Source organism: Spermophilus citellus (assembly GCF_964194105.1).
Source record: "Spermophilus citellus genome assembly, chromosome: 3".
NCBI classification, from domain to species: Eukaryota; Metazoa; Chordata; class Mammalia; order Rodentia; family Sciuridae; genus Spermophilus; species Spermophilus citellus.
The window spans coordinates 135,003,615-135,024,727 of record NC_138184.1 but is presented as its reverse complement, the minus strand read 5'-3'; the positions used below and the strand labels follow the sequence as shown (position 1 = coordinate 135,024,727).

The 21,113-nt window shown below is 35.3% G+C and overlaps 1 protein-coding gene across 1 annotated transcript in view; it reads left to right on the top strand.

Moving 5' to 3' along the window:
• Positions 1-21,113, top strand: part of NME8 (NME/NM23 family member 8) — a gene marked incomplete at both ends in the record, with an annotated part of 67,718 nt that overhangs the window by 18,238 nt on the left and 28,367 nt on the right. Inside the window, one exon of the mRNA XM_081283281.1 lies at positions 7,738-7,913. Within this exon, the coding sequence (XP_081139407.1) occupies positions 7,738-7,913 (176 nt within the window). The remainder of the gene's footprint in view (positions 1-7,737; positions 7,914-21,113) is intronic.

The window sequence follows — 21,113 nt, the reverse complement described above, 5'->3', positions numbered from 1 at the left end:
AAATGGAATTGCACTAATGAGCAGCTGGCTGCTGGTGAGGCCTGGAATTCTGCTTAGGCTCTCAATTAGAGAGAAAGTGAGGATGGTGTGGTGGTCTCCAGTGAGGGCTTGCGCAATGCCTGAGCTAAGACTCAGGAAGCAGGAACCTGGAGACAGCATCAGGCCTTGAGAAAAATAAACAGACTCAAGGAAGGGTGATATTGGACTTCACAGGCTCTTCCTGAGCCCCGAAAGGACACATGATGGAGCTGTTAGAATTATTGAATTCCCTGCCCTTGAAATCCAAGGGGATTCTCTTCTCTAATTGTTTTTACAGGAGCATGACAGCCTTCTGGCTTCTATAGCACAGGCTTGTGGCCTAGAGACTCCTTTGCTGTAAATCCTCCACCACTCTAACACACCACAAACCAGACCTATGTCGCAGTGATCCAATCAAGAAAAACGACAGCAACCTACGGAAGCCCAGCAGCCAGAGAAAGGAAGAGCTACATACAACTCATACCTGAAACTCAGGGAAAGGACCTACTAGAGGCAGAAAAGTCATTAAAAAATATAGAATAATAATAATAGTGCTTGAGATCTAAAAAAGACTTCACATTTGAATGATAAAAATCCTGAGTTTAACTATAAATTCAGTGGAGAATCAGAAGGTGTGATAGTTATCTGAGACTTGAATTCATGACATGGGAGTCAGATACAAGAAATAGCTCAAAGTACAAAGAGAAAGAAGAAATACTAAACTGAAAACATGAGAGCAGAAATAAGCAATCTGGAGAATATCCTGAGGAACCAATATGCTAATAAGAGAAATTTTATGCAGAGAAGAAAGAGCAGATGGACACAAATAATAGAAAAAATAATAGAAAAAAACATGCCCTGCAATGAATAAACACAAATACCGGAATATCCTGGGAAGAAACTGTGCATGCTATTTTGAGACAGAATAAAGCACCCGGTAGTATATTTTATGTTTAAAATCGGGAGCAGGTCATTTTCTTCACATTCCCCTCCTATGTATGATAAAAATACTTTTAACTACTAATTATTGAATAAGTCATCAGCAATGCTAGAAAATAAACATAGACATTAAAATGGCTTTTTATGGAATATGTATAGATGAGCATATAAATAAAAAATAAAAATCAATATTACAGTGTCTAAAGTGAAAAAAGTGATGGATTAATGCTGCTTAGATTTATTTAATGATGTTTTTAAAATAAAATACATATATATCTACCACAGGAATGAGTTTTTGTTTTTAAAAAGCATCACATCAGTTTTTGAAGATGTGTTAATGATATTATCAATATTGAACTTTGTCCTGTAGTCATATTTAATAGAAAGAGACATATAAAAGTCCCACTTTGGAATAATTCCAGAAATGGAAATACGGCCCACAGGTTTGTTGCTGAAGTTGATATTTCCATGTGGAATACAATGTACAAGATTTTATTTTTTTCAGTGCTGCCTTCTAACCCAGGGCCTCATGCATGAGATAACTGCTGAGTTATAACTCCTGGCCCCATTAGAGGACCTGTTTTTAATTAAAAGATAGTCATAAAAAAGTGCAAACTTGAAGGGTAAATATATATTATTAAAATTCAACACAAACTATAGGAATTATTGAGGATACAGATAAAGAAAAGATTTTTCTTTTGTTTGGAGTATTTTATCACTAACATGGTTAGAATTAAGGTGCATGGTGTGATAAAAGAAGCCTGGTTTTTAGCCTGTTTTATTATTGGCTTGCATTTTCCCTTGGACTTTCAGAGGCTTCCTTCCACCAATTCCACATTTGGCAGCAACTGAGAAGAAGCTACTTATAAGGGAGAAATATCTGACTGACATGGAACCTTTCATCAGAATACTAAGAGAAAGACTATAACCTCTTCATTCAACAAGTTGCCTGTACAGCAAAGTTACATACTGCTCTCATGGAAGATATTTGGAGACTTAGTCAAACAAAAACTATAGGGAAAAAGAAGCAAAACAGTTGTTAGTAAACCCTGGAATCTATATGCACACACACTGTATACACACATTGCATAACTCTCAATTATATAAGCGCTAATAAAGGACTCTTGAGGTAGATGTGTGCTGACAGATTCTAAATTATCTCAACAAAACCTAGAAAGTTGCTGGGTGGCCAGATGGTTCAAAGGTCTCAGAGGGCAGAGGAAGGAGGAGATAAAGAAGGCAGCTGAGCATGTTGTAAGGGCATGTTGCAGAAATGGGCATGAATGGAGTGTGAAAGGTGGGAAATGGTGTGCCAGAGGCAAGACATATTCAGAATGTGTGTATCTGATGTTGGGAACAGGAAAAAAATGGCTGGCATTAGTGCTTTGGATAACTACACAACTTCCATGTTAACAAGGGAAAGACTTGAATAGCAGAATGAATAGCAGCTTGATCAGACCAGCAAAATAAGGGAAAGAAAAACAAACCAATATTCAAAATTAACAGTGCATATAAAGTAATATGGAAGGAGTGAAGTCCAGACTAGAGCTATTATACTAAATATGAAAAGGTTAATTCTTCCATTTAGTACAGAGATAACCAGGCTAAGGTAAATAGACAAGAGATAAATTAAAAACCACCCTGATAATGATATAGATAAGAATCATCAGTGGGTATTAAGCAGTTGTAAAAAACTATATGCATAGTTTCATATATTATCCTCATAGATTACTTATTAATTAAAAGAGGAAATTGTAGCTTGGGTTGGTGGAACCATATTAACCATGCAAATATCACCAATGATGGTAAAAACTAACATCATGTAATACCTATTGTGATGCACAAGGAAGGTCACAGGATCACTTGGGTTGCACCCCTGCCAGATACTCATAACCTGAATATAATTGCAAACTACTGGGTCATCCTATAGTTTGAAGCCATACAAAAGGAAGGACAGGCCTGGACTCTTCAAAATGTCAATATCATGAAACAAAAAAAGGCTGAGGCATTGTTCAAGATTAAAGGAGAAGAAGGAGATAGGATAGCTACATACAATGCATGATTCTGGAATAGAAAAGCCATTATTATCATTAAGGCAGTAAATTAGGGAATTAATGAAACTTGAATATGGACTGTTTTTGAGATAATGGATTTATATCAGTGATAAATTCCCTGAAGTATTTGGTTAGAGACCCTGCAGCTTGCTCTCAAAGGCTCTGCAAACCTCACAGTCACAACCATTCCCTGGCCTGCAGATACACACAGCTGGCTGGGATGGGGGAAGGAAAGAGAGAACAGATGTGGCAAAGGTTAACAGTTGGTGAATAAGACACTGAGTATAAATGCAAGTTCATTGTTCTATACTTGCAACTTTTTGGTCAATTTGATTTTTTTCAAAATTAAAAATGTAAACAACCTCACTCATCTATCTATGTTCTATTTAGAAGAAACATACAAAGGAAAATGAACATAAAAGGATGTAATAAAATAGCCAGGAATAATTTTAAAGTTGATCATTAAAAGTGCTTCAACTTGTTTAAAAAAATAACATGATGGAGAAGACAACATTGGTGAAGATATAGTAATCAAAACAATTTAGCTCAGCCAACATAAATACTAAGTATATAAGAAAAAAAGTAGCAGAAAAGTAAGGAGAACTTGATAAAAACACCTGCTAGTAGCTGGAAAGAGGTAATGACAGAGAAGAACAAATAACACACATTCTACAAACAATATACAATAGAGGATCTTTAGTATATGGAATGTGAAATAGAATAACCTTACCTACCTCAAATAAATTTTCTCTGTTCACAAAGAAAATTTTAAGAAAAAAAAACTTATTTTTAATTTCTACCACACATTCTTACTGATCATAACCTATTGAAATTGGAAATAAACAATGGGAAAATGAGAAAAAATGTCTATTTGAAAGTATAAATCTTGTTTCTAAATAACCCTTGTTTGGGGGCTGGGGTTGTGGTTCAGTGGTAGAGTGCTTGCCTAGCATGCAGGAGGCACTGGGTTCTATCCTTAGCACCACATAAATGTAAAATAAAGATATTAGGTCCACCTAAAACTTAAGAATAAATATTTTTTAAAAACCCCTGTTTCAAAGACAAACTTAAAAGGAAAAGTAGAAACTATCTGGAAAGCTCTTCATAAAAAATAATTTTTAAATGTTTTTTATATAATTTTTTTCTTAACATTTTATCTTGGGCCATGCTTATCATCTCATAAAGTCAAAGACAGACAATGTTGTTATAACTGCTTTTTGGAGTAATTCAATCCAAAGTTGAAAAAATACCATATTTTTGGATATAGGGAAAGACAACTTATCTTGACCGAAATTCAATTTTTGTTTTATTTAATTTCGTTTAGTTTTGGCAAAGTTTTTGAACTTTAATTTTTTAAGTTTAAAAGTAATTTCTAACCAATAGTTTTAAATGGTTTGATTAGGGCATTAGAGTTATAAATAATAGTGGGGCTCATTTTGACATATTCATGGAATATAATTTGCTCCACATCAGTCCCTAGTACTTCCTTTTCCCCTCTCCTGCTCTACTTCCTCTATTCTACTGGTTTTCCCTCTATTTATTTATTTTTAAATTGGTGCTTTATAGATAAATATAAATACAGATTTGCTGTGGTATACTCATATATGTACATAGCATTATTTGGGCATTTTCATTCCACAGTTCTTCCCTTTTCCTGTCAACAGTTTCACTCAATTTGAGCTTGCTACTATGTCTGGTCTCTAATACCACATTGAGAAAAGATTAATCCCAGTAATTACAGCCACTTCAGAACAATGCCTTATACTAATAAATATTTTTTTTCAAAAGCTCATTAACAATGTTCTTCAGTAGTCCACTAATCTGAGGTCAATTGGAGTGATTTTCTTGAATTGGTTAAGCAATTCGATAATATGGAAAGGAAAAAAAATTGTTTTTAAACTATATTTGGTTCTTTGGTCAGCTCATTTCCCACTTCTTCCATTCTGGGCTGTGGAACAGTGCGGACTATTTTTTCCCCCCACCATTTTCTGGGAGTTGATTTATGTATGTATGAATGTACGTTTCTTGGTCAGGTTCTTAAAATGAGGTGTTTTATTTTGGGGGTGTCAATTACTATGCCATTTGTTTATTCATAGATCTGACCTTAAGCAGTCAAAATTGTTGGAGAAGTGTAAGCAGAGTTTCACTGAAGGGTTTCATTCCCTTCTTGGCTGGAGGGCTCTGATGCCCTCCTGTTTCTGGGAGTCACAAAGCAAGTTCGGAGGAGAGGAGACTGGAATGGACTGGAAGGTGTCAGCCTAGCCTCCAGTGCTTTTTAGACTTGTAAGAGATGACTCAGGGCTCAGAAAAGTTGGTCTGCTTTTAATTGGTCTCAGTTCTTATCCCCCAACCTGAAGGATATGGAAAATTACAACCTTGGGACAGGGAAATGACACCCCCCCCCCAAAAAAAAAAAAAAAACAACAAAACTGTTTGTCCTGGAAGAAGAGGGAGGAAGAAGTCAATCCCAGTAAATCCTTTCCCAGTAACAATGCCCCCCACTAGGGTGGGAGGTGGGAGGTGAAGCAAACATTCATCCCTTCCTGAGCATCTCTACCAAAAGCAAACATTCATCCTTTCCCAACCACAATGGGTCCTGAAGGGAGGAGGGGGATACTGAAATGCCCTTTCTCATGGCTGATGAGTTCTGGAAGGAGAAAAGCAAATAGTGAAGCTCTGGGTAACAGTGGGTCCCAGAGGAAGAAGATAAACAGTTCAGAGCTTTCATCCATTTCCAGTAACAATACGTTTTGGACTTTTTACAGTTTTTTTTCCCCTGATTATCCAAACTAACATATTCTGCTTCAATCTTCAATGATTAATTCACTCTCATTGTAACCTATAAAATTCAGAGCCCCTGTATAACTGGCTGTCATTTTCTATCTAGAAAGTGTATCTCTCCAGAACGTGACTGATTGACTCCCACTGTGGAATAAAGGAAAGCTTGCTGATCCATGTGAGGTCTGCTTCCAACCCCAATATCTGTGCTTCCATAATGGTGCTGAAACCATTTTAGTTATTTTTGCTTATACAACCTGCATCTCCCAAGGGTCAACCAGGAGACAGGCTCCTCATCCCAGAACTTAGATCACAGGTTTCGAGTGAAAGAGTTCTTTGCTCTTCTCCGCTTTGTGGATTCAATTTGCTGGTTCTGTTTTTATTCACTCTTGGGAAGCTGCTGTGATAGGAAAAAAACATGTGGCTTCCTCTGAAGATGTTATTCCATTTTCCAAAGGGATAAATCATATGGATTTAAAGGATGTTTGCTTTAGTCATCTTTTTTGCTGCTGTGACTAAAAGACCTGACAAGAAAATTTTAGTTTATTTTGGGACTCACGGTTTCAAAGTTCCCAGTCCATAGACGGCTGGCTCCATTCCTTGGGGCTTATGGTGAGGTAGAACATCATTCATGGTGGAAGAGTGTGGCAGAGGGGAGCAGCTCACATGATAATTAGGAAGCAGAGAGTCTAAGCTCAGCTCACCAAATGCATATCCCAAAGGCATGCTTCCAGTGACCCACCTCCTCCAGCCACAACCCTACCTGCCTTTGGTTACTACTCAGTTATTCCCATATGGAGATCAAATCACTGATTGGGGTAAGGCTCTTACAACCCAATCATTTCACCTCTGAACATTCCTACATTGTCTCACACATTAGTGTAGGGAATACTTGACACCCAAACCATAACAATGTTAAAAATATAGTTCACTAGGAATAAAGAAGTTGGGAAATGAAGTCAACTAGAAGGTTGAAATATTCAAAGGGTGGGAGGAAAGGAAGTGGAAGCAAGGGAGTGCCTGAGGCCATAAAAGGGAAGAAGTGAGAAATAGTAGAGAGAGAAGTTATATTGCTATTAGAGGGAGAGGTGAGGAGAAGAGGCATAATAAAGCAAAGAAACGAGAAGAGCAGAAGAACGTCATTGCCCCCCCCCCATTTCAACCCAAATTACCTCAAAACAAAACACCAAATATAATGAAATAGCAAAAGATTAATAAAAGGAAAAGAAATGATAAAATAGAAAAAGGGAAAATAAAAAAGTATACACATGTATATTGTATATACTTGAATCTATCAGCAAATACAGTCAGAACAATCAAAATATTAATAATGATAATTAATAATAAAAGGAAAAGATTAAAGAAAAATTCTTAATTAAAAATGTGTAAACTTTTCCGCTAAAGTAGCTGAAGTTGAGTATCTACATCCTATTCCAGACTGTCTGTCTTCCAGTCCTTTATTTCTTGGGCTGTGTGCCTCTTTGTGAGAGCCAATACTGGATGATGTTAAACCCAACCTCTTTTTTTGATCTTAGTCTCTCCTCTTGCTGGAGAAGTTTGGAAGTATAGCTGGTTGAGATGGCTCTCAGCTTCTCTGTTCTCCAGGGCAGGGGGATGGAACTGGAACCTTTTATTGGGATTTTGGCTAGACATCTCAGATCACTGCTCTTCCTGGTTGGAAGTGGTGCAAGGATCTATTTGGGAAGTTCTGGGTGCTGGGTTCGAGCTCTAAATGGAACTTTGGACTTTTATTTGGAGTAGGTATTTTCGAGTGATTAAATCCTTGCACATTTAGGGCTGGGTTGATATTGATCTCAGCTGGGAATCTGGGTTTCTATAATACCCAAAGAGTTCTACTTTTAGGGTGGGGTGACAGACCTTTCTATATTCTACCATCTTCCTTCGTTTAGTTTATAATAATCTTAAATAATGTTTTGTATTTCAACAGTTTACAAGCACTTCTGGATCGACAACACATATCTCAGTATTGTGATATTGAAGATGATGCAACTAATGTTGCGAGGCTCCTTGATGTTTTCTTTCCTGATTTTAAATTAATGAAAAGCAGGAAGGAAGGAAAGACAATGGCACTGCTGCGACCAGATCTTGTTCATGAAAGGAAAGGTAGGAAATAAAGCATAAACTGTTTAAGTACTTTTTAGAGGGATGGATATTAACTTGCTAATTTCTTAGTGATAATGAATAAAACATTTTTAAAAGAGTTTATGAACAATTTTTTTAAACTATGACTTGTCGGTTGATGTTACCATTGCAGTAATTATTATATAGGTGAGATAAGAAGCTTTCATGTTTGAAATGCCTCAATTCAGTTTGGGTCAACCCTAATTAAGTGTGACTGGAGGGCTGGGAATGTAGCTCAGTGGGAGAATGCTCTCCAAGCATGTGGGAAGCTTAGGATTCCATCCCTAGTGCACGCTCACATGTACACACACACACCCCAAAGTTTGAACAGCATGACTTGAAGAAAATGTTTCACCAAGTCTTTTTCTTTATTTGTAAAATTCAGAAGATTAAAGTGCAAACGCATAAATGAAGTACCCAGCATTTTAAGTACAAGTTATTTTTAACCACATTTTACAATCCCATAGCAGAGTAAATACCACAGGATAAGAAGAGGAAGTATAAATTAAAAATTCATTTGTAACTTTTTTCTTTTTTATTCTAATTTGTTACATATGACTGCAGAACGCATTACAATTTATATTACACATGTAGAGCATGATTTTTCATATCTCTGGTTGTATACAAAGTATGTAACTAGTGTACAGAAACACCATTGATATTGATCTTTTATTCCCTGACTTGCTGAATTCAGTTCTAGGAGCTTTGATGGTGTCGTCTTTATGCAGAATGGGATTTCTTCCCCTCAGGTCCACTTACATTTTTGAGTATTTCTGGTGGGGTGGGAACTGAAACATGGGTACTGTGAAGTGCTCCCTGGCATCCTTAGCCTCCTGATATCAGATGCCAGGAACAGTCCTCAAAGCCCCAGATATGACAACAAAATGTCTCCAGACAATGTCGAATGCTCTTTGGGGGACAGATCCTCTCTGACGGAGAACCATTGCTGTGGACAGCTGTGTCAGTGGCAATTCCATATACTTCTCCCCTTGCTGTTCTGTAGGGCTTTTATTCCCTCTGCTTGCCTCACTGGCCTTGCCTCAACTTGCCTCAACTTCCTGTGTGCTGCTGGATGGAAGCCACCTGGTCCTTAAGGAGTCAGCTCTTACATTATGCATCAACTGCCCTCATCAGACTATGGAAATTTCAACCTTTCCCTCCTTTGGGGAGAAATTTTTTTTTTTTTAAATCTTGAATGGATGTTGTATTTGCTCAAGTATTTTTTTTCTGTTTATTGATGTAATTGTGTGCTTTTTCTTAGGTTTAACACATTAATTTTTGAGTGTTGAACAGCCTTACATTCTCCAGATAAATGCCACTTGGTTGTTGGGTAGAGTCAGTTTTACATATGCTAATCATATCCCTAACTGAGGGCTTTAGTGTCCCCATTCATAAGATAGATATGTGGTTCTCTTTAATGTCTTTATCTGGTTTTGGTGTCAGAGTAATGCAAGCCTCATAAAATGAGATAAGAAGTAGTCACGCCTCTTCACTTACTGGAAGAAATAGTGTGGCATCAGCATTTTAATCTTCCTTAAATGTTTATTAAAATATACCAGTAAAATTATCTGGGCCTGGAGTTGTCTTTGTTTTGAAGGCTTGGTTTTGTTTTCATTTTTGCCTTTCTGCCCTTTTAAATTTTTTTTTTAATTATGTGTATATTATTTTTAGTAGACTTTATTTTTTAGAACAGTTTTAGATTTGTAGGAAAATTAACATCATGCAGTTCCCATAAGTGTGCCCATCCCCAGTGTCTCCTGTTAACAACTTATATTCTTGTTATACATTGTTACATTGAATCAACCCATGTGGTTACAATTTATTAACTTAAGTTTCAAAATTTACATTAAGCTTCCCTTTTTGTTGTGTACTTTTTAAGGTGACACAAGGTCATGTGTCCCCACTACAGACTCATACAGAAGAAATTACTGCCTTAGAACTCATATGTTCACCTACTGATCCCTTCTCCCTCTCAACCCCTGGCAACCACTGATCTATTTTCTATCTCAACAGTTTGTACTTTCCAGAATGTGAATACCTTTGGAATCATACAGTGTGTAGGCTCTTCAGATGGATTTCTTTCACTTAGCAACGTGTAGTTAGAGTTCCTTCAGGTCTTTTTGACAGCTTGATAGCCCGCTTATTTATTTATTTATTTATTGATTGATTGATTGATTGATTGATTGTGTGTGTGTTGTATCTACCATTTCTTTGTATGTCTGTAACAAAGTGTGTTTATAAAATTACTTATTAAGGGACAACTTGCCTGTTTCCACTTTTTGATGATCGTGAACAAAAGTGCCTTAGACATTCCTGTGTGGGTTTTTGTGTAGAATAAGCTTTCAACTTCATTGGGTAAATAGCTAGGAGCATGATTATTGCATCATATATAAAACTATGTTTAGCTTTGTAAGAAACTGCCAGAATGTGTTTTGCAGTAATTGTTCCATTTCCTTCCCCCTCATCAATGAGCAAAAGTTCCTATTGTTCTGCATCTTTGTCAGCATTTGATTTTGTCAGTTTTTGGAGTTTATCTATATCATTAGGAACATAATAATATCTTATTGTTGTTTTTATTTACAATTCCCTAATATGAGGGAGCATCTTGACATATGAGGCCAAGCATCTTTTCATATGCTTACTGGTCATATCTGTATCTTCGACAAAGAAGATAAAGATCTTTTTTTCTTTTTTTGATCAGGGCTTGAATAAAGGAACACTTATCCACCGAGCCATATTCCCAGCCCTTTTTTGTGTTATATTTAGAGACAGGGTCTCACTGAGTTGCTTAGTGTCTTGCTAAGTTTCTGAGGCTGGCTTTGAACTTGTGATCCTGCCTCAGCCTCCCAAGCTGCTGGGATTATGAAATACCTAGAAAAGAGGACATTGAGTGTTTGACCACAAAGAAATGATGAATGTGATGGACATGATAATTACCATATTTATTTTACAGGACCTTTTGTCCATATCCTAATTGTGATGTTTGTTTTGTTACTGAGTGGTAACTTTATTTTTATATTTTGAATACTAGTTCTTTATTATATATGTGGTTTACAAATATGTTCTGTGTTTTTGATTTTGTGACTTTTTGCTGTCTTGGCAGTTTTTATCTTCTAAAATGTCATATCATTGGAATCCTACAGTGTCTTTCACAGGAAAGTTTGTGTTTTTAATATAGTCCAACTTACTCTTTTTGGAACTTTGTGTGTGTGTGTGTGTGTGTGTGTGTGTGTGTGTGTGTGTGGGTGTTGTATCTAAAAACTCATCGCCAAATCCAAAATCCCCTAGATTTTCTTCTATGCTGTCTTCAACAAAATCCATAACTTTTGTTTACCTTTCAGTCTGTCATTCTTTTTGAGTTAATTTTTGAATAGAGTAAGATCTACCTCCAGGTTGGATGTCTTAAATGTGGATATCGAATAGTCCCAGCTCTATTTATAGACAGACTACCCTTTTTACATTTTTCACCTTTGGTCCTTTGTCACAAGTCAGGTAAGTATATAGTGTGGGTCTTTTTTCTGTACTTTCTATTCTGTTTCATTGATCTATGATTTCCATTTTAATTAATCTGTGGACTAAAAATGTACTTTGTATACTTTCTAGTCCTAAATTGTTAAGTGTATTTTATCACCAAGTATGCAGGGTATCTTGGTGAGTGTGTCATGTGAACTTAAGAAGAACATGTAGTTTTGCTGTTGTAGGATGAAGTGTTTTATAAATGTCAGTTGCATCAAGTTGACTGATGACTATCTCCTCACACATTTTTTCCCTTGTTCTATGATCATTTACTGATAGAGGAGCATTGAAGTCTCCAATCATAATATTGGGTTTATCTATTAATCTTGTAGTTTATCAGTTTGGGCCTCTTATGCTGTTTTGTGAGGTATATATACATTATGGATGGTTATGCCTTAGGTAATTGACCCTTTTATTATCTCTAATAATTTTCTTTCGTCTGATTCATATAGCTGCTCAGCTTTTTAGAAAATTAGTGTTAGTATGTATATATTGTTCTTTATCCCTTTACTTTTAAAATTATCTTTATATCTTTAAAATTATCTTTATATTTAAAGAGTTTCTTGTGAACCCATTTAAATATATATTTATTACCTTATTACCTTCTGAAAATCTCCTGTAAGTGACATATTAAGACCATTCACACTTAAAGTGAATATAAATAGAGTTGTATTAATATATGCCATGTTTTTAGTTGTTTTCTATTCACTGCAATTATTTTTTGTTTCTTTCTCTTCTAAAAATCTTCTATTTCTCTGCCTTCTCTGATTTTAATTGAGCATTTTAAAATTCTGGTTCTCTCTTCTCTCAGCATGTTGCTGTGAACTGAATTGGGCATCCCTAATACCAAGTTCACATGTTTAAGTCTTGATCCCTTCTCCATGTGATGTATTTGAATTGATTAATTGAGGCTGTAAAAAAAAGGGTCTTTATAGAAAAGGAATAGATCAGCACTGTCTCCATAGCAAATTTTGTCATTTTAAGGAGAGACATTGGAATTCTTGTATTTTTTACTGCTCACCCTCACTCCCTGCAAAATACCAGGATGCAGGTAAGAGGTAGCTCTCTCCATGCCAGGGAGGGAGGCCTCACCAGAAACCTGATTTTCTGATACCGTTATCTTGGATTCCAGGTTCTAGAACTGTTCAAAAACAAATTTCTATTGTGGAATTAACCCAGGCTGTGGTATTTTATTAGAAAAACCCAAGCTGAATAATATACATATCAAATATACTTAATTAAAAATCTTGGTTGCCTTGTAGTTTTCAATATATATTTACAATTAGTCTAAGTCCACTTTCAAATTACATGTACTTTCTGGATAATGCGGTTGCCTTATCACAGACAATTATCATAGAGTGTTCCCAATTCTTTCATACTGTCCCTTTGATCCTGGAGATGATTCATTTCATATATCCATAAGCCATTATTGCCCGATATAGGACATTAATGCTAATATTACTTTCAGCAAGTAGCTATCTATTAACTAAGAGTGTGAAACACAAAATCTGTAATTTTCCCTTTACCTTTTCTTTCTTTGAAACTCATCCTTTCTAGTTTTTTTAAGGAAATTTTTATTTTTTTTTTAATTTATATATGACAGCGAAATGCATTACAATTCTTATTATTCATATAGAGCACAATTTTTCATCTTTAATTTATTTATTTATTCTAATTTGTTATACATGACAGCAGAATGCATATCAATTAATAGTAAACATTTACAGCACAATTTTTCATTTCTCTAGTTGTACACAAAGTAGAGCCACACTATTCCATTCGTGTCTTCATACATGTATTTAATGATGTCCATCTCATTCTACCATCTTTCCTACTCCCATCCCCCTTCCCTTTCATGACCTTCCCTTTGCCCTATCTAAAATTCCTCCATTCCTCCCATGCTCCCCACCCCATCCCCATTATGGATCCGCATCCACATATCAAAGAAAACATTTGGTCTTTGTTTTTTTGGGATTGGCTTACTTCAAGTAGCATAATATTCTCCAACTCCATCCATTTACCTGCAATTGCCATGTTTTTATTCTCTTTTAATGCTGAGTAATATTTCATTGTGTATATATACCACAGATTCTTTATCCATTCATCTACTGAAGGGCATCTAGGTTGGTTTCACAATTTAGCTATTGTGAATTGAGCTGCTATAAACATTGATGTTACTGTTTCCCTGTAGTATGCTGTTTTAAGTCCTTTGGGTATAAACCAAGGAGTGAGATAGCTGGATCAAATGGTGTTTCCATTCTAAGTTTTCCAAGGAATCTCCATACTGCTTTCCATATTGGTTGCACCAATTTGTAGTCCCACCAGCAATGTATTAGTATGCCTTTTCCCTGACATTCTCGCCAACACTTATTGTTGTATTCTTTAAAAAAAAAAAAAAAAAAAATATATATATATATTTAGTTGTCATTGGACCTTTATTTTATTTATTTACATGTGGTTTTGATAATCAAACCCAGTGCCTCACACATGTTAATCAAGTGGTCTACCACTGAGCTACAACCCCAACCCTTGTTTGTATTCTTAATAGCTGCCATTCTAACTGGAGTAAGATGAAATCATAGTGTAGTTTTGAGTTGCATTTCTCTAATTGCTAGAGATGTTGAACATTTTTTCATATATTTGATGATTGATTGTATATCATCTTCTGAAAAGTGTCTGTTCAGTTCCTTGCCCCATTTCTTGATTGGGTCATTTTTTGGGGGGTGTTAAAATTTTTGAATTCTTTATATATCCTAGAGATTAGTACTCAATATGATGTGCATGTGGTAAAATTTGCTCCCATTCTGTAGGCTTTCTATTTACCTCACTGATTGTTTCTTTTGCTGAGAAGAAGCTTTTTAGTTTGAATCCATTCCATTTATTGATTCTTGATTTTATTTCTTGTGCTATAGGAGTCTGGTTTAAGAAGTTGAGGCCTAATATGACATGATGAAGACTTGGGCCTATTTTCTTTTTTTATTAGGCACGGGGTCTTTGGTTTAATCACTAGGTCCTTGATCCACTTTGAGTTGAGTTTTGTGCATGGTGAAAGATAGGGGCTTAATTTCATTTTGCTGCATGTGGATTTCCAGTTTTCCCAGCACCATTTGTTGAAGAGACTATCTATTCTCCAATATGTTTTTGGCACCTTTATCTAATATGAGATAACTGTATTTATGTGGGTTTGTCTCTGTGTCTTCTATTCTTTACCATTGGTCTACATATCTATTTTGGTGCCAATACCATACCATTTTTGTTACTTGAGCTCTGTCGTATAATTTAAGGTCTGTTATTGTGATGCCTCCTGCTTCACTTTTCTTGCTAAGGATTGCTTTTGCTATTCTGAGTCTCTTATTTTCCCAAATGAATTTCATGACTGCTTTTTTGTTTCTATGAAAGATGTCATTGGAACCTCAATAAGAATTGCATAAAATGTATATAGTGCTTTTGGTAGTATGGCCATTTTGACAATATTATATCTGCCTATCCTAGAACATGGGAGAAGATCTTTATCTTTCCATCTTCTAAGGTCTTTTTTTTTTTTTTTTAGTGTTCTGTAGTTTTCACTGTAGAGGTCTTTCACCTCTTTTGTTTTGTTGATTCCTAAATATTTTATTTTCTTTAAGGCTATTGTAAATGGAGCAGTTTTCCTAATTTCTCTTTCAGTTGATTCATCACTGGTGTACACTGGAACACAATTGATACATGTGTGTTAATTTTGTATCTTGCTACTACTTTGCTGAATTCATGTATGAGTTCTAGGAGTTTTCTGGTGAAATTTTTGGGTCTTCTAAATATAGAATCATGTTGTCAGCAAATAGAGATGGTTTGATTATTTTCTTATTTGTATACCTTTCATTGTTTCTTCTTAGTTTTGAAAGATACTTTCATGGGATAAAGAATTCTAGGTTGGTGGATTTTGGGTTTCAGGACTTTAAATACCTCATTCCACTGTGCTCTTACTTGTATTATCTCTGATGTGAAGTTCAGTGTAATTATTACTCTGCTTTACTTACCTAACCTACGAGTAAGGTTTTTTTTTTTTTAATGTTTCCTTCAGGATTTTCTTTTTCTTTTTCTTAAGTTTGAAAAAATTGTTCATAAATACAAATGTTTTGATTTTTTTTATCATGCTCAGTGTTCTATGAGCTCCCTGAATATATGGTTTGGTGTCTTTCATTCATTTTGAAAAATTCTCAGTCATTATAATTTCAACGATTTCTTCTGTTTTTTTCTTCTTTTTCCTGGAATTGCCATTATGTGTTTGCTACATCTTCAGAATTGCCCTTAGATAGTCTTCTCTTCTTTTTTTGTTTTATTTTTCCCCCATTCTTTTTTTCTCTTTTGCATTTCTGTTTGGCAAGTTTTCATTAATATATCCTCATTCTCACTGATTTATTTCCTTGGTTGTATCAGAAATTACTGGTGAGTCCTATAAAAACATTCTTCATTTCTATTATAGTGTTCTTTGTTTTATAGCATTTCCTTTTGATTCTTAGGGTTTCCATCTCTTTGCTTACATTGCTCATCTATGTGCATGTTTGCTTTTTCTTCTATAGTCCTAAACATACAAATCAGTAATTTTGAATTCTCTGTCTGGCATTTCCAAAGTCTCTATTGCATCAGAGTTTGTTTTTTTCTCTTCATACTAAGCTTTTTAACAAATTTTTCTTTCTTTCCTTCTTTTCTTTTCCTTTTTTGTTGCATATTTTGAATTTTTGTTGTTGTTTTTGAAAGTCAGACATGATGGAACAGATAATGGGAACTGAGGCAATTAGGTTTTTATCGTGAGGTTTTCTGTTAATCTGTTTAGGAGCTGGCCTGTGTTTAATGTTTTCTGTTGCTGTAGTTGCCAGAGGCTTCAGCTTCTTTTAGTTTAATATCTATTTTTTTTGACAGTACATGTACTTGCACTTTTTTGCTTTTTATTTTTATTTATTTATTTTTTATTCATATATGACAGTGGAATGCATTACAATTCTTATTACACATAGAGAGCACAATTTTTCATATCTCTGGTGGTATACAAAGTATATCCACACCAATTCATATCTTTATACATGTACTTTGGATAATAATGTTTATTACATTCCATCATCATTTATAACCCCATGCCCCCTCCTTTCCCTACCTACCCCTGTGCCCTATCTAAAGTTCGTCTATTCCTCCCATGCTCCCTCTCCCTATCCCACTATGAATCAGCCTCCTTATATCAAATAAAACATTCAGCATTTGGTTTTTTGGTTTGGCTAACTTCACTTCGCATTATCTTCTCTAACTCCATCCATTTACCTGCAAATGCCATGATTTTATTCTCTTTTGTTGCTGAGTAATATTCCGTTGTGTGTATATATGCCACATTTTTTTATCCATTCATTTACTGACCGGCATCTAGGTTGATTCCATAGTTTAGCTATTGTGAATTGTGCTGCTATAAACATGGAAGTGGCTGTTAGTTTAATATCTTGTCCCCAAACTCCATGTCATGTTTGGGTTTCTTGAAAGGACTCTTCTTTAGATAGAGTTTGTTTCTTATAACCCTCTCCATTGCAATACACGTTATTTTACTGGTTTCCTGTTGATGTTCTGGTAAGGTGTTAGATGGAGAAGCACAGTATAATCTTATGATTAAATCTAAGGTGGTGGCAGGCCTGAATACCTGGGCTGAGAAATTCAGAAGCAATACTTAGCCCTTGTAATTTTCCCCCTCATGTGACACAGGAAGCCTGGAGAGGGCTGCAGTAGTCTGGTTACCCTTTCCTTAGATCACATCAGGCTTTGGCTAAGTAATTTTCTGTAAAAACTTATTCTGAAGAAGTCTATGAATGTATTTCATAGTCGTTATCCTTCCCCTGGGCATGTTTTAAGATGTTTACTTTTTCCTTTGTCCAGAGTACCTACATGTACTACTCACCAGTTAGTCACTTTGCAGCCATTTCAGCTATCAGATCAACATTGTAGTGAGTACAGCACAGTAAGATACTTTACTAGTATATTTACTAGGATTGCTGTATGTATATACGTGGCTGTATAACCAATGTGATCCTGCGATCTGTACACGTGGAAAAATGAGAATTCATACCCCATTTGAATCAAATGTATGATATGTCAAGATCATCGTATTGTCATGAGCAACTAATAAAAAATAAATAAAAAATATTACAGAAACAAAAAAAGAGCAAAATAGTCAACATTCACATAACTTTTATAATTATATATTGTTATAATCATACAATTTTCATTAGTTATTGTTTATCTCTCACTGTGCCTAGTTTATTAATTAAGCTTTATCATATGTATTGAAAACAACATGGTACATATATGATTCAGTCCTATACAAGATTTCAGGCATCCACTGAGAGTGTCAAAACCTATCTTCCAAGGATAAATGGGGACTAGTGTATTAACAAAAATATAAAAATCCCCATGTCTTTGTCATTGTTTTTATCTCCTCTGGGACTACAGAAGCGCTTCTCTCCATTTTGAGCCTAGCTTTTCAGGATAATTGCCATTATAATTTAAAATCTCTTTTCTTCTAGTCAAAGAACCTAGAATGTAGCCTTTAAAAATATATTGCAACAATCTCTTAAATGCCGTGTTTTATGCCACTTACATAAATGTCATTTTTGATAACTTTTGTTATTTTATTCTGTTTTTTTTCTGACTTCTTTAGGAATTTAATTACATTTTTTAGCAACCCATTGTAATCTACCTATTGGCTTTTTATAAATATCTACACTTTGAATATTTGTTTTAGTGATTGTTCTATGGATTACATATAATACAACTTTAAAACTACTTGGGGATAATATCTTACCACTTCAAATGAAATGTAGTAAATTTAAAACCATATATGTCATTTGACCTTTTTCCATCTATGGTAGTTGCCATGAGTATCACATCTACATATATTGAATATTCTACCAAACTATGTTGCAATTTTTGCTTTTTTAGCAGTGGAAATATTTTATAGAACTTAACACAGGGACATTTTTTATGTTCACCCAGATACTTACCTTTTCTTTCTTTCCCTCCTTTTCTCCTTCCTTGTTTTGTATTGCTTGATGTCATTTCTCTTCTACCTGAAGAACTTGAGCATTTCTTTTCAAGAAGATCTGCTGACAACAGTTCTCTTTCACCTAAGAATGTCTTTATTTTACCTTCCCTCCTTAAGGATATTTGTACTGACATAGCATTCTAGGTTGACAATTTCTTCTCTCCCAGCATGCTAAAAATTCTGTGCTATTGCCTCTGATCTCACTGGTTCTACTGAGAAATCCACAATTATTCGAAGCATGTAATGTGCTCCATCTTTTTGTTGTTTTTTTAAGTTGGCCAAGATTGGCTGCTTTTAAGATCTTTTTCTTTGTTTCTGCTTTTCAGTAACTATACTACCATGCATCTGAGCATACTTTGCTTTGAGTTTGGGGTTCACTGAGCTTCTTGAATCTATAAATTATGTCTTTTGCAAAATTTGTTTTTTCCTCCTGCCATTGCTTATTCAAAAATTTTTTTTCTGTTTCAAACTTTTCTTCACTCCATCTATGTTTCAAAAGATACATAACTTAGATATTTTTTTTTGATGTCTCATAAGTTCCTGAGGCTTTGGTCACTTTTAATGTTTTTTTTCTACATAGTTCTAATTGGATAATTCTTATTTAAAGTTCAAGTTCCATCATCTCCTTTTAGACATTTAGACCATACAGTGAAATTCTTATTTAGTTGTTTTATGTTTAGTTTTCTTCATTTTGTTTGGCTCATTTCTACAGCTTTGATTTCTCTGCTGAGAACTTATATTTCAATCACTTTGAACTCACTTCATGGAACATGGCTGTAAGGGCTGCTTGAAGTTCTTAATCTGTGAATTCCAGCACATGTGTTCCCTGGGAACTGCTGTCTGTTGATTGAATTTTCACTGTAGAGTTGTTAAGATTTGTTTAATTCTTTATAGATGGCTTAATTTTGAATTGTATCCTGGTCCCTAGACATTTTGGATGTTATGTAATTTGGACTGAGCCTTGCTAAGATCTTCTGGAGAATTTCGATTTCTTGTTTGTGTGGGTGTTTGTTTTGGCACTAAACTAGCCAGGTTAGGTTCATAACTGCATATTCCAGCCTATTCTCTGTGGACTGTTGGCAGTGTCAGTTCTGTTCTCAAGTTTTTGCAATGCTTTATGGATCACTACAGTTATTGTGCAAACTGTAGTGATCAGGACCCACCTCCCCCCCCCCCCCCACATGGGAGTCTACTCTGCAGTTCACTTCTCAAGTTTTATTATGCACAGCTCAGAGATGGACCCACTACCTCAATAACAGATTTCTGGAATGATTTCCTCCAGCCCTGTTTTTTTTCTGGATCTTTATTGTGGGTCCCCTGGCTGGAAATCTGGGCTTCAGTCTCCCTGTGCTGCTGTCTCATTTGGGCCAGTGTCCAGCAAAGTGGACAGAATAAGATTTCTCCCATACTCTTAGGCCTTTTAGTATGGGACCTCTGGAGCAGGGTTCTGGCTGAGGTCTGCCTCGGGGCAGGGCCAAGAGAGTAAAAAATAAGACCACCCTCAAAGTCTCCAATGCAGGCCCCACTTTCTGGTCTTTAGTCAAAAGAAAGGACTTTTGCATCTTCTTTTGTCCATAGCCTCTGCATAGATTTAGAATTTGATCTTCCCTAGGTGTAGTCTCGGAAATATGGGAGAAAAGATCCCAGAAAACTCACCTTGCATTGAATTTTCTTTGCTTTTTATTTCTCTCCCCAGTCTACCTGCAATTATTCAATTTTCAGTGATCTTAGATAGTTTCTATATGCATTCAGTTCATATTTTTTAGTTATAATTAGTAGGACACATTTATTATCTTAGATGGACTTTCTATACACTCTTGTTTGAAATAATAAAGATTGGGGCTTGTTTTCTGATTTGAACAGTAAATAGTATGCGAAAAATCACAAGTGCTGACAAGGACATGGAGAAAAAGGAACCCTGGCAGACTGTTGTTGGGAATGTATATTAGTATAACTGTTACTGAAAACAGTATGGAAATTCCTCAGAAACTGAAATCCCACTTCTGGGTATATATTCAGAGGAAGTGAAATCAGTATATGACAAAGACATCTGTAACTCCAAGTTTTTTTGTAGCACTATTCACAATAACCACGAAATGGAAACAATGTAAATGCCCATCAGTTGATGAATGGCTAAATAAAATGTGGTACATAACAGAATGGAATACTGTTCAAACATAAAAAATAATTAAATCCTATCATTTGCAACAGCATGAATGGAACTGATGATGATTATGTAAAGTGTTAACAGGCCAGGCATGCAAAGACAAGTACTGCAGGATCTCACTCATATATGGAATCAGAAAAAGATAATCTCATAAGAATTGAAAGAAGAATGGTAGTTTCCAAAGATTAGGGAGAATTGGGCAGAGGGGTTGGATGAGGAAAGGTTGATTTATGGATACGAAGTAAGTTATGGTTGAATAGAAATAAGAAGTTTTAGTGTGTGATTGCACAGTAAACTGTGGATAGATGTTATGTATTGTACATTTCAAAAGCTAGAAGAGAGAATTTTGATTGTTTGCACCATAAAGAAGTGATAAATGGAAGAGTTAGACAGGTTTGATATGAGGACACAATGTATACACATATTGAAATATCACATGGTA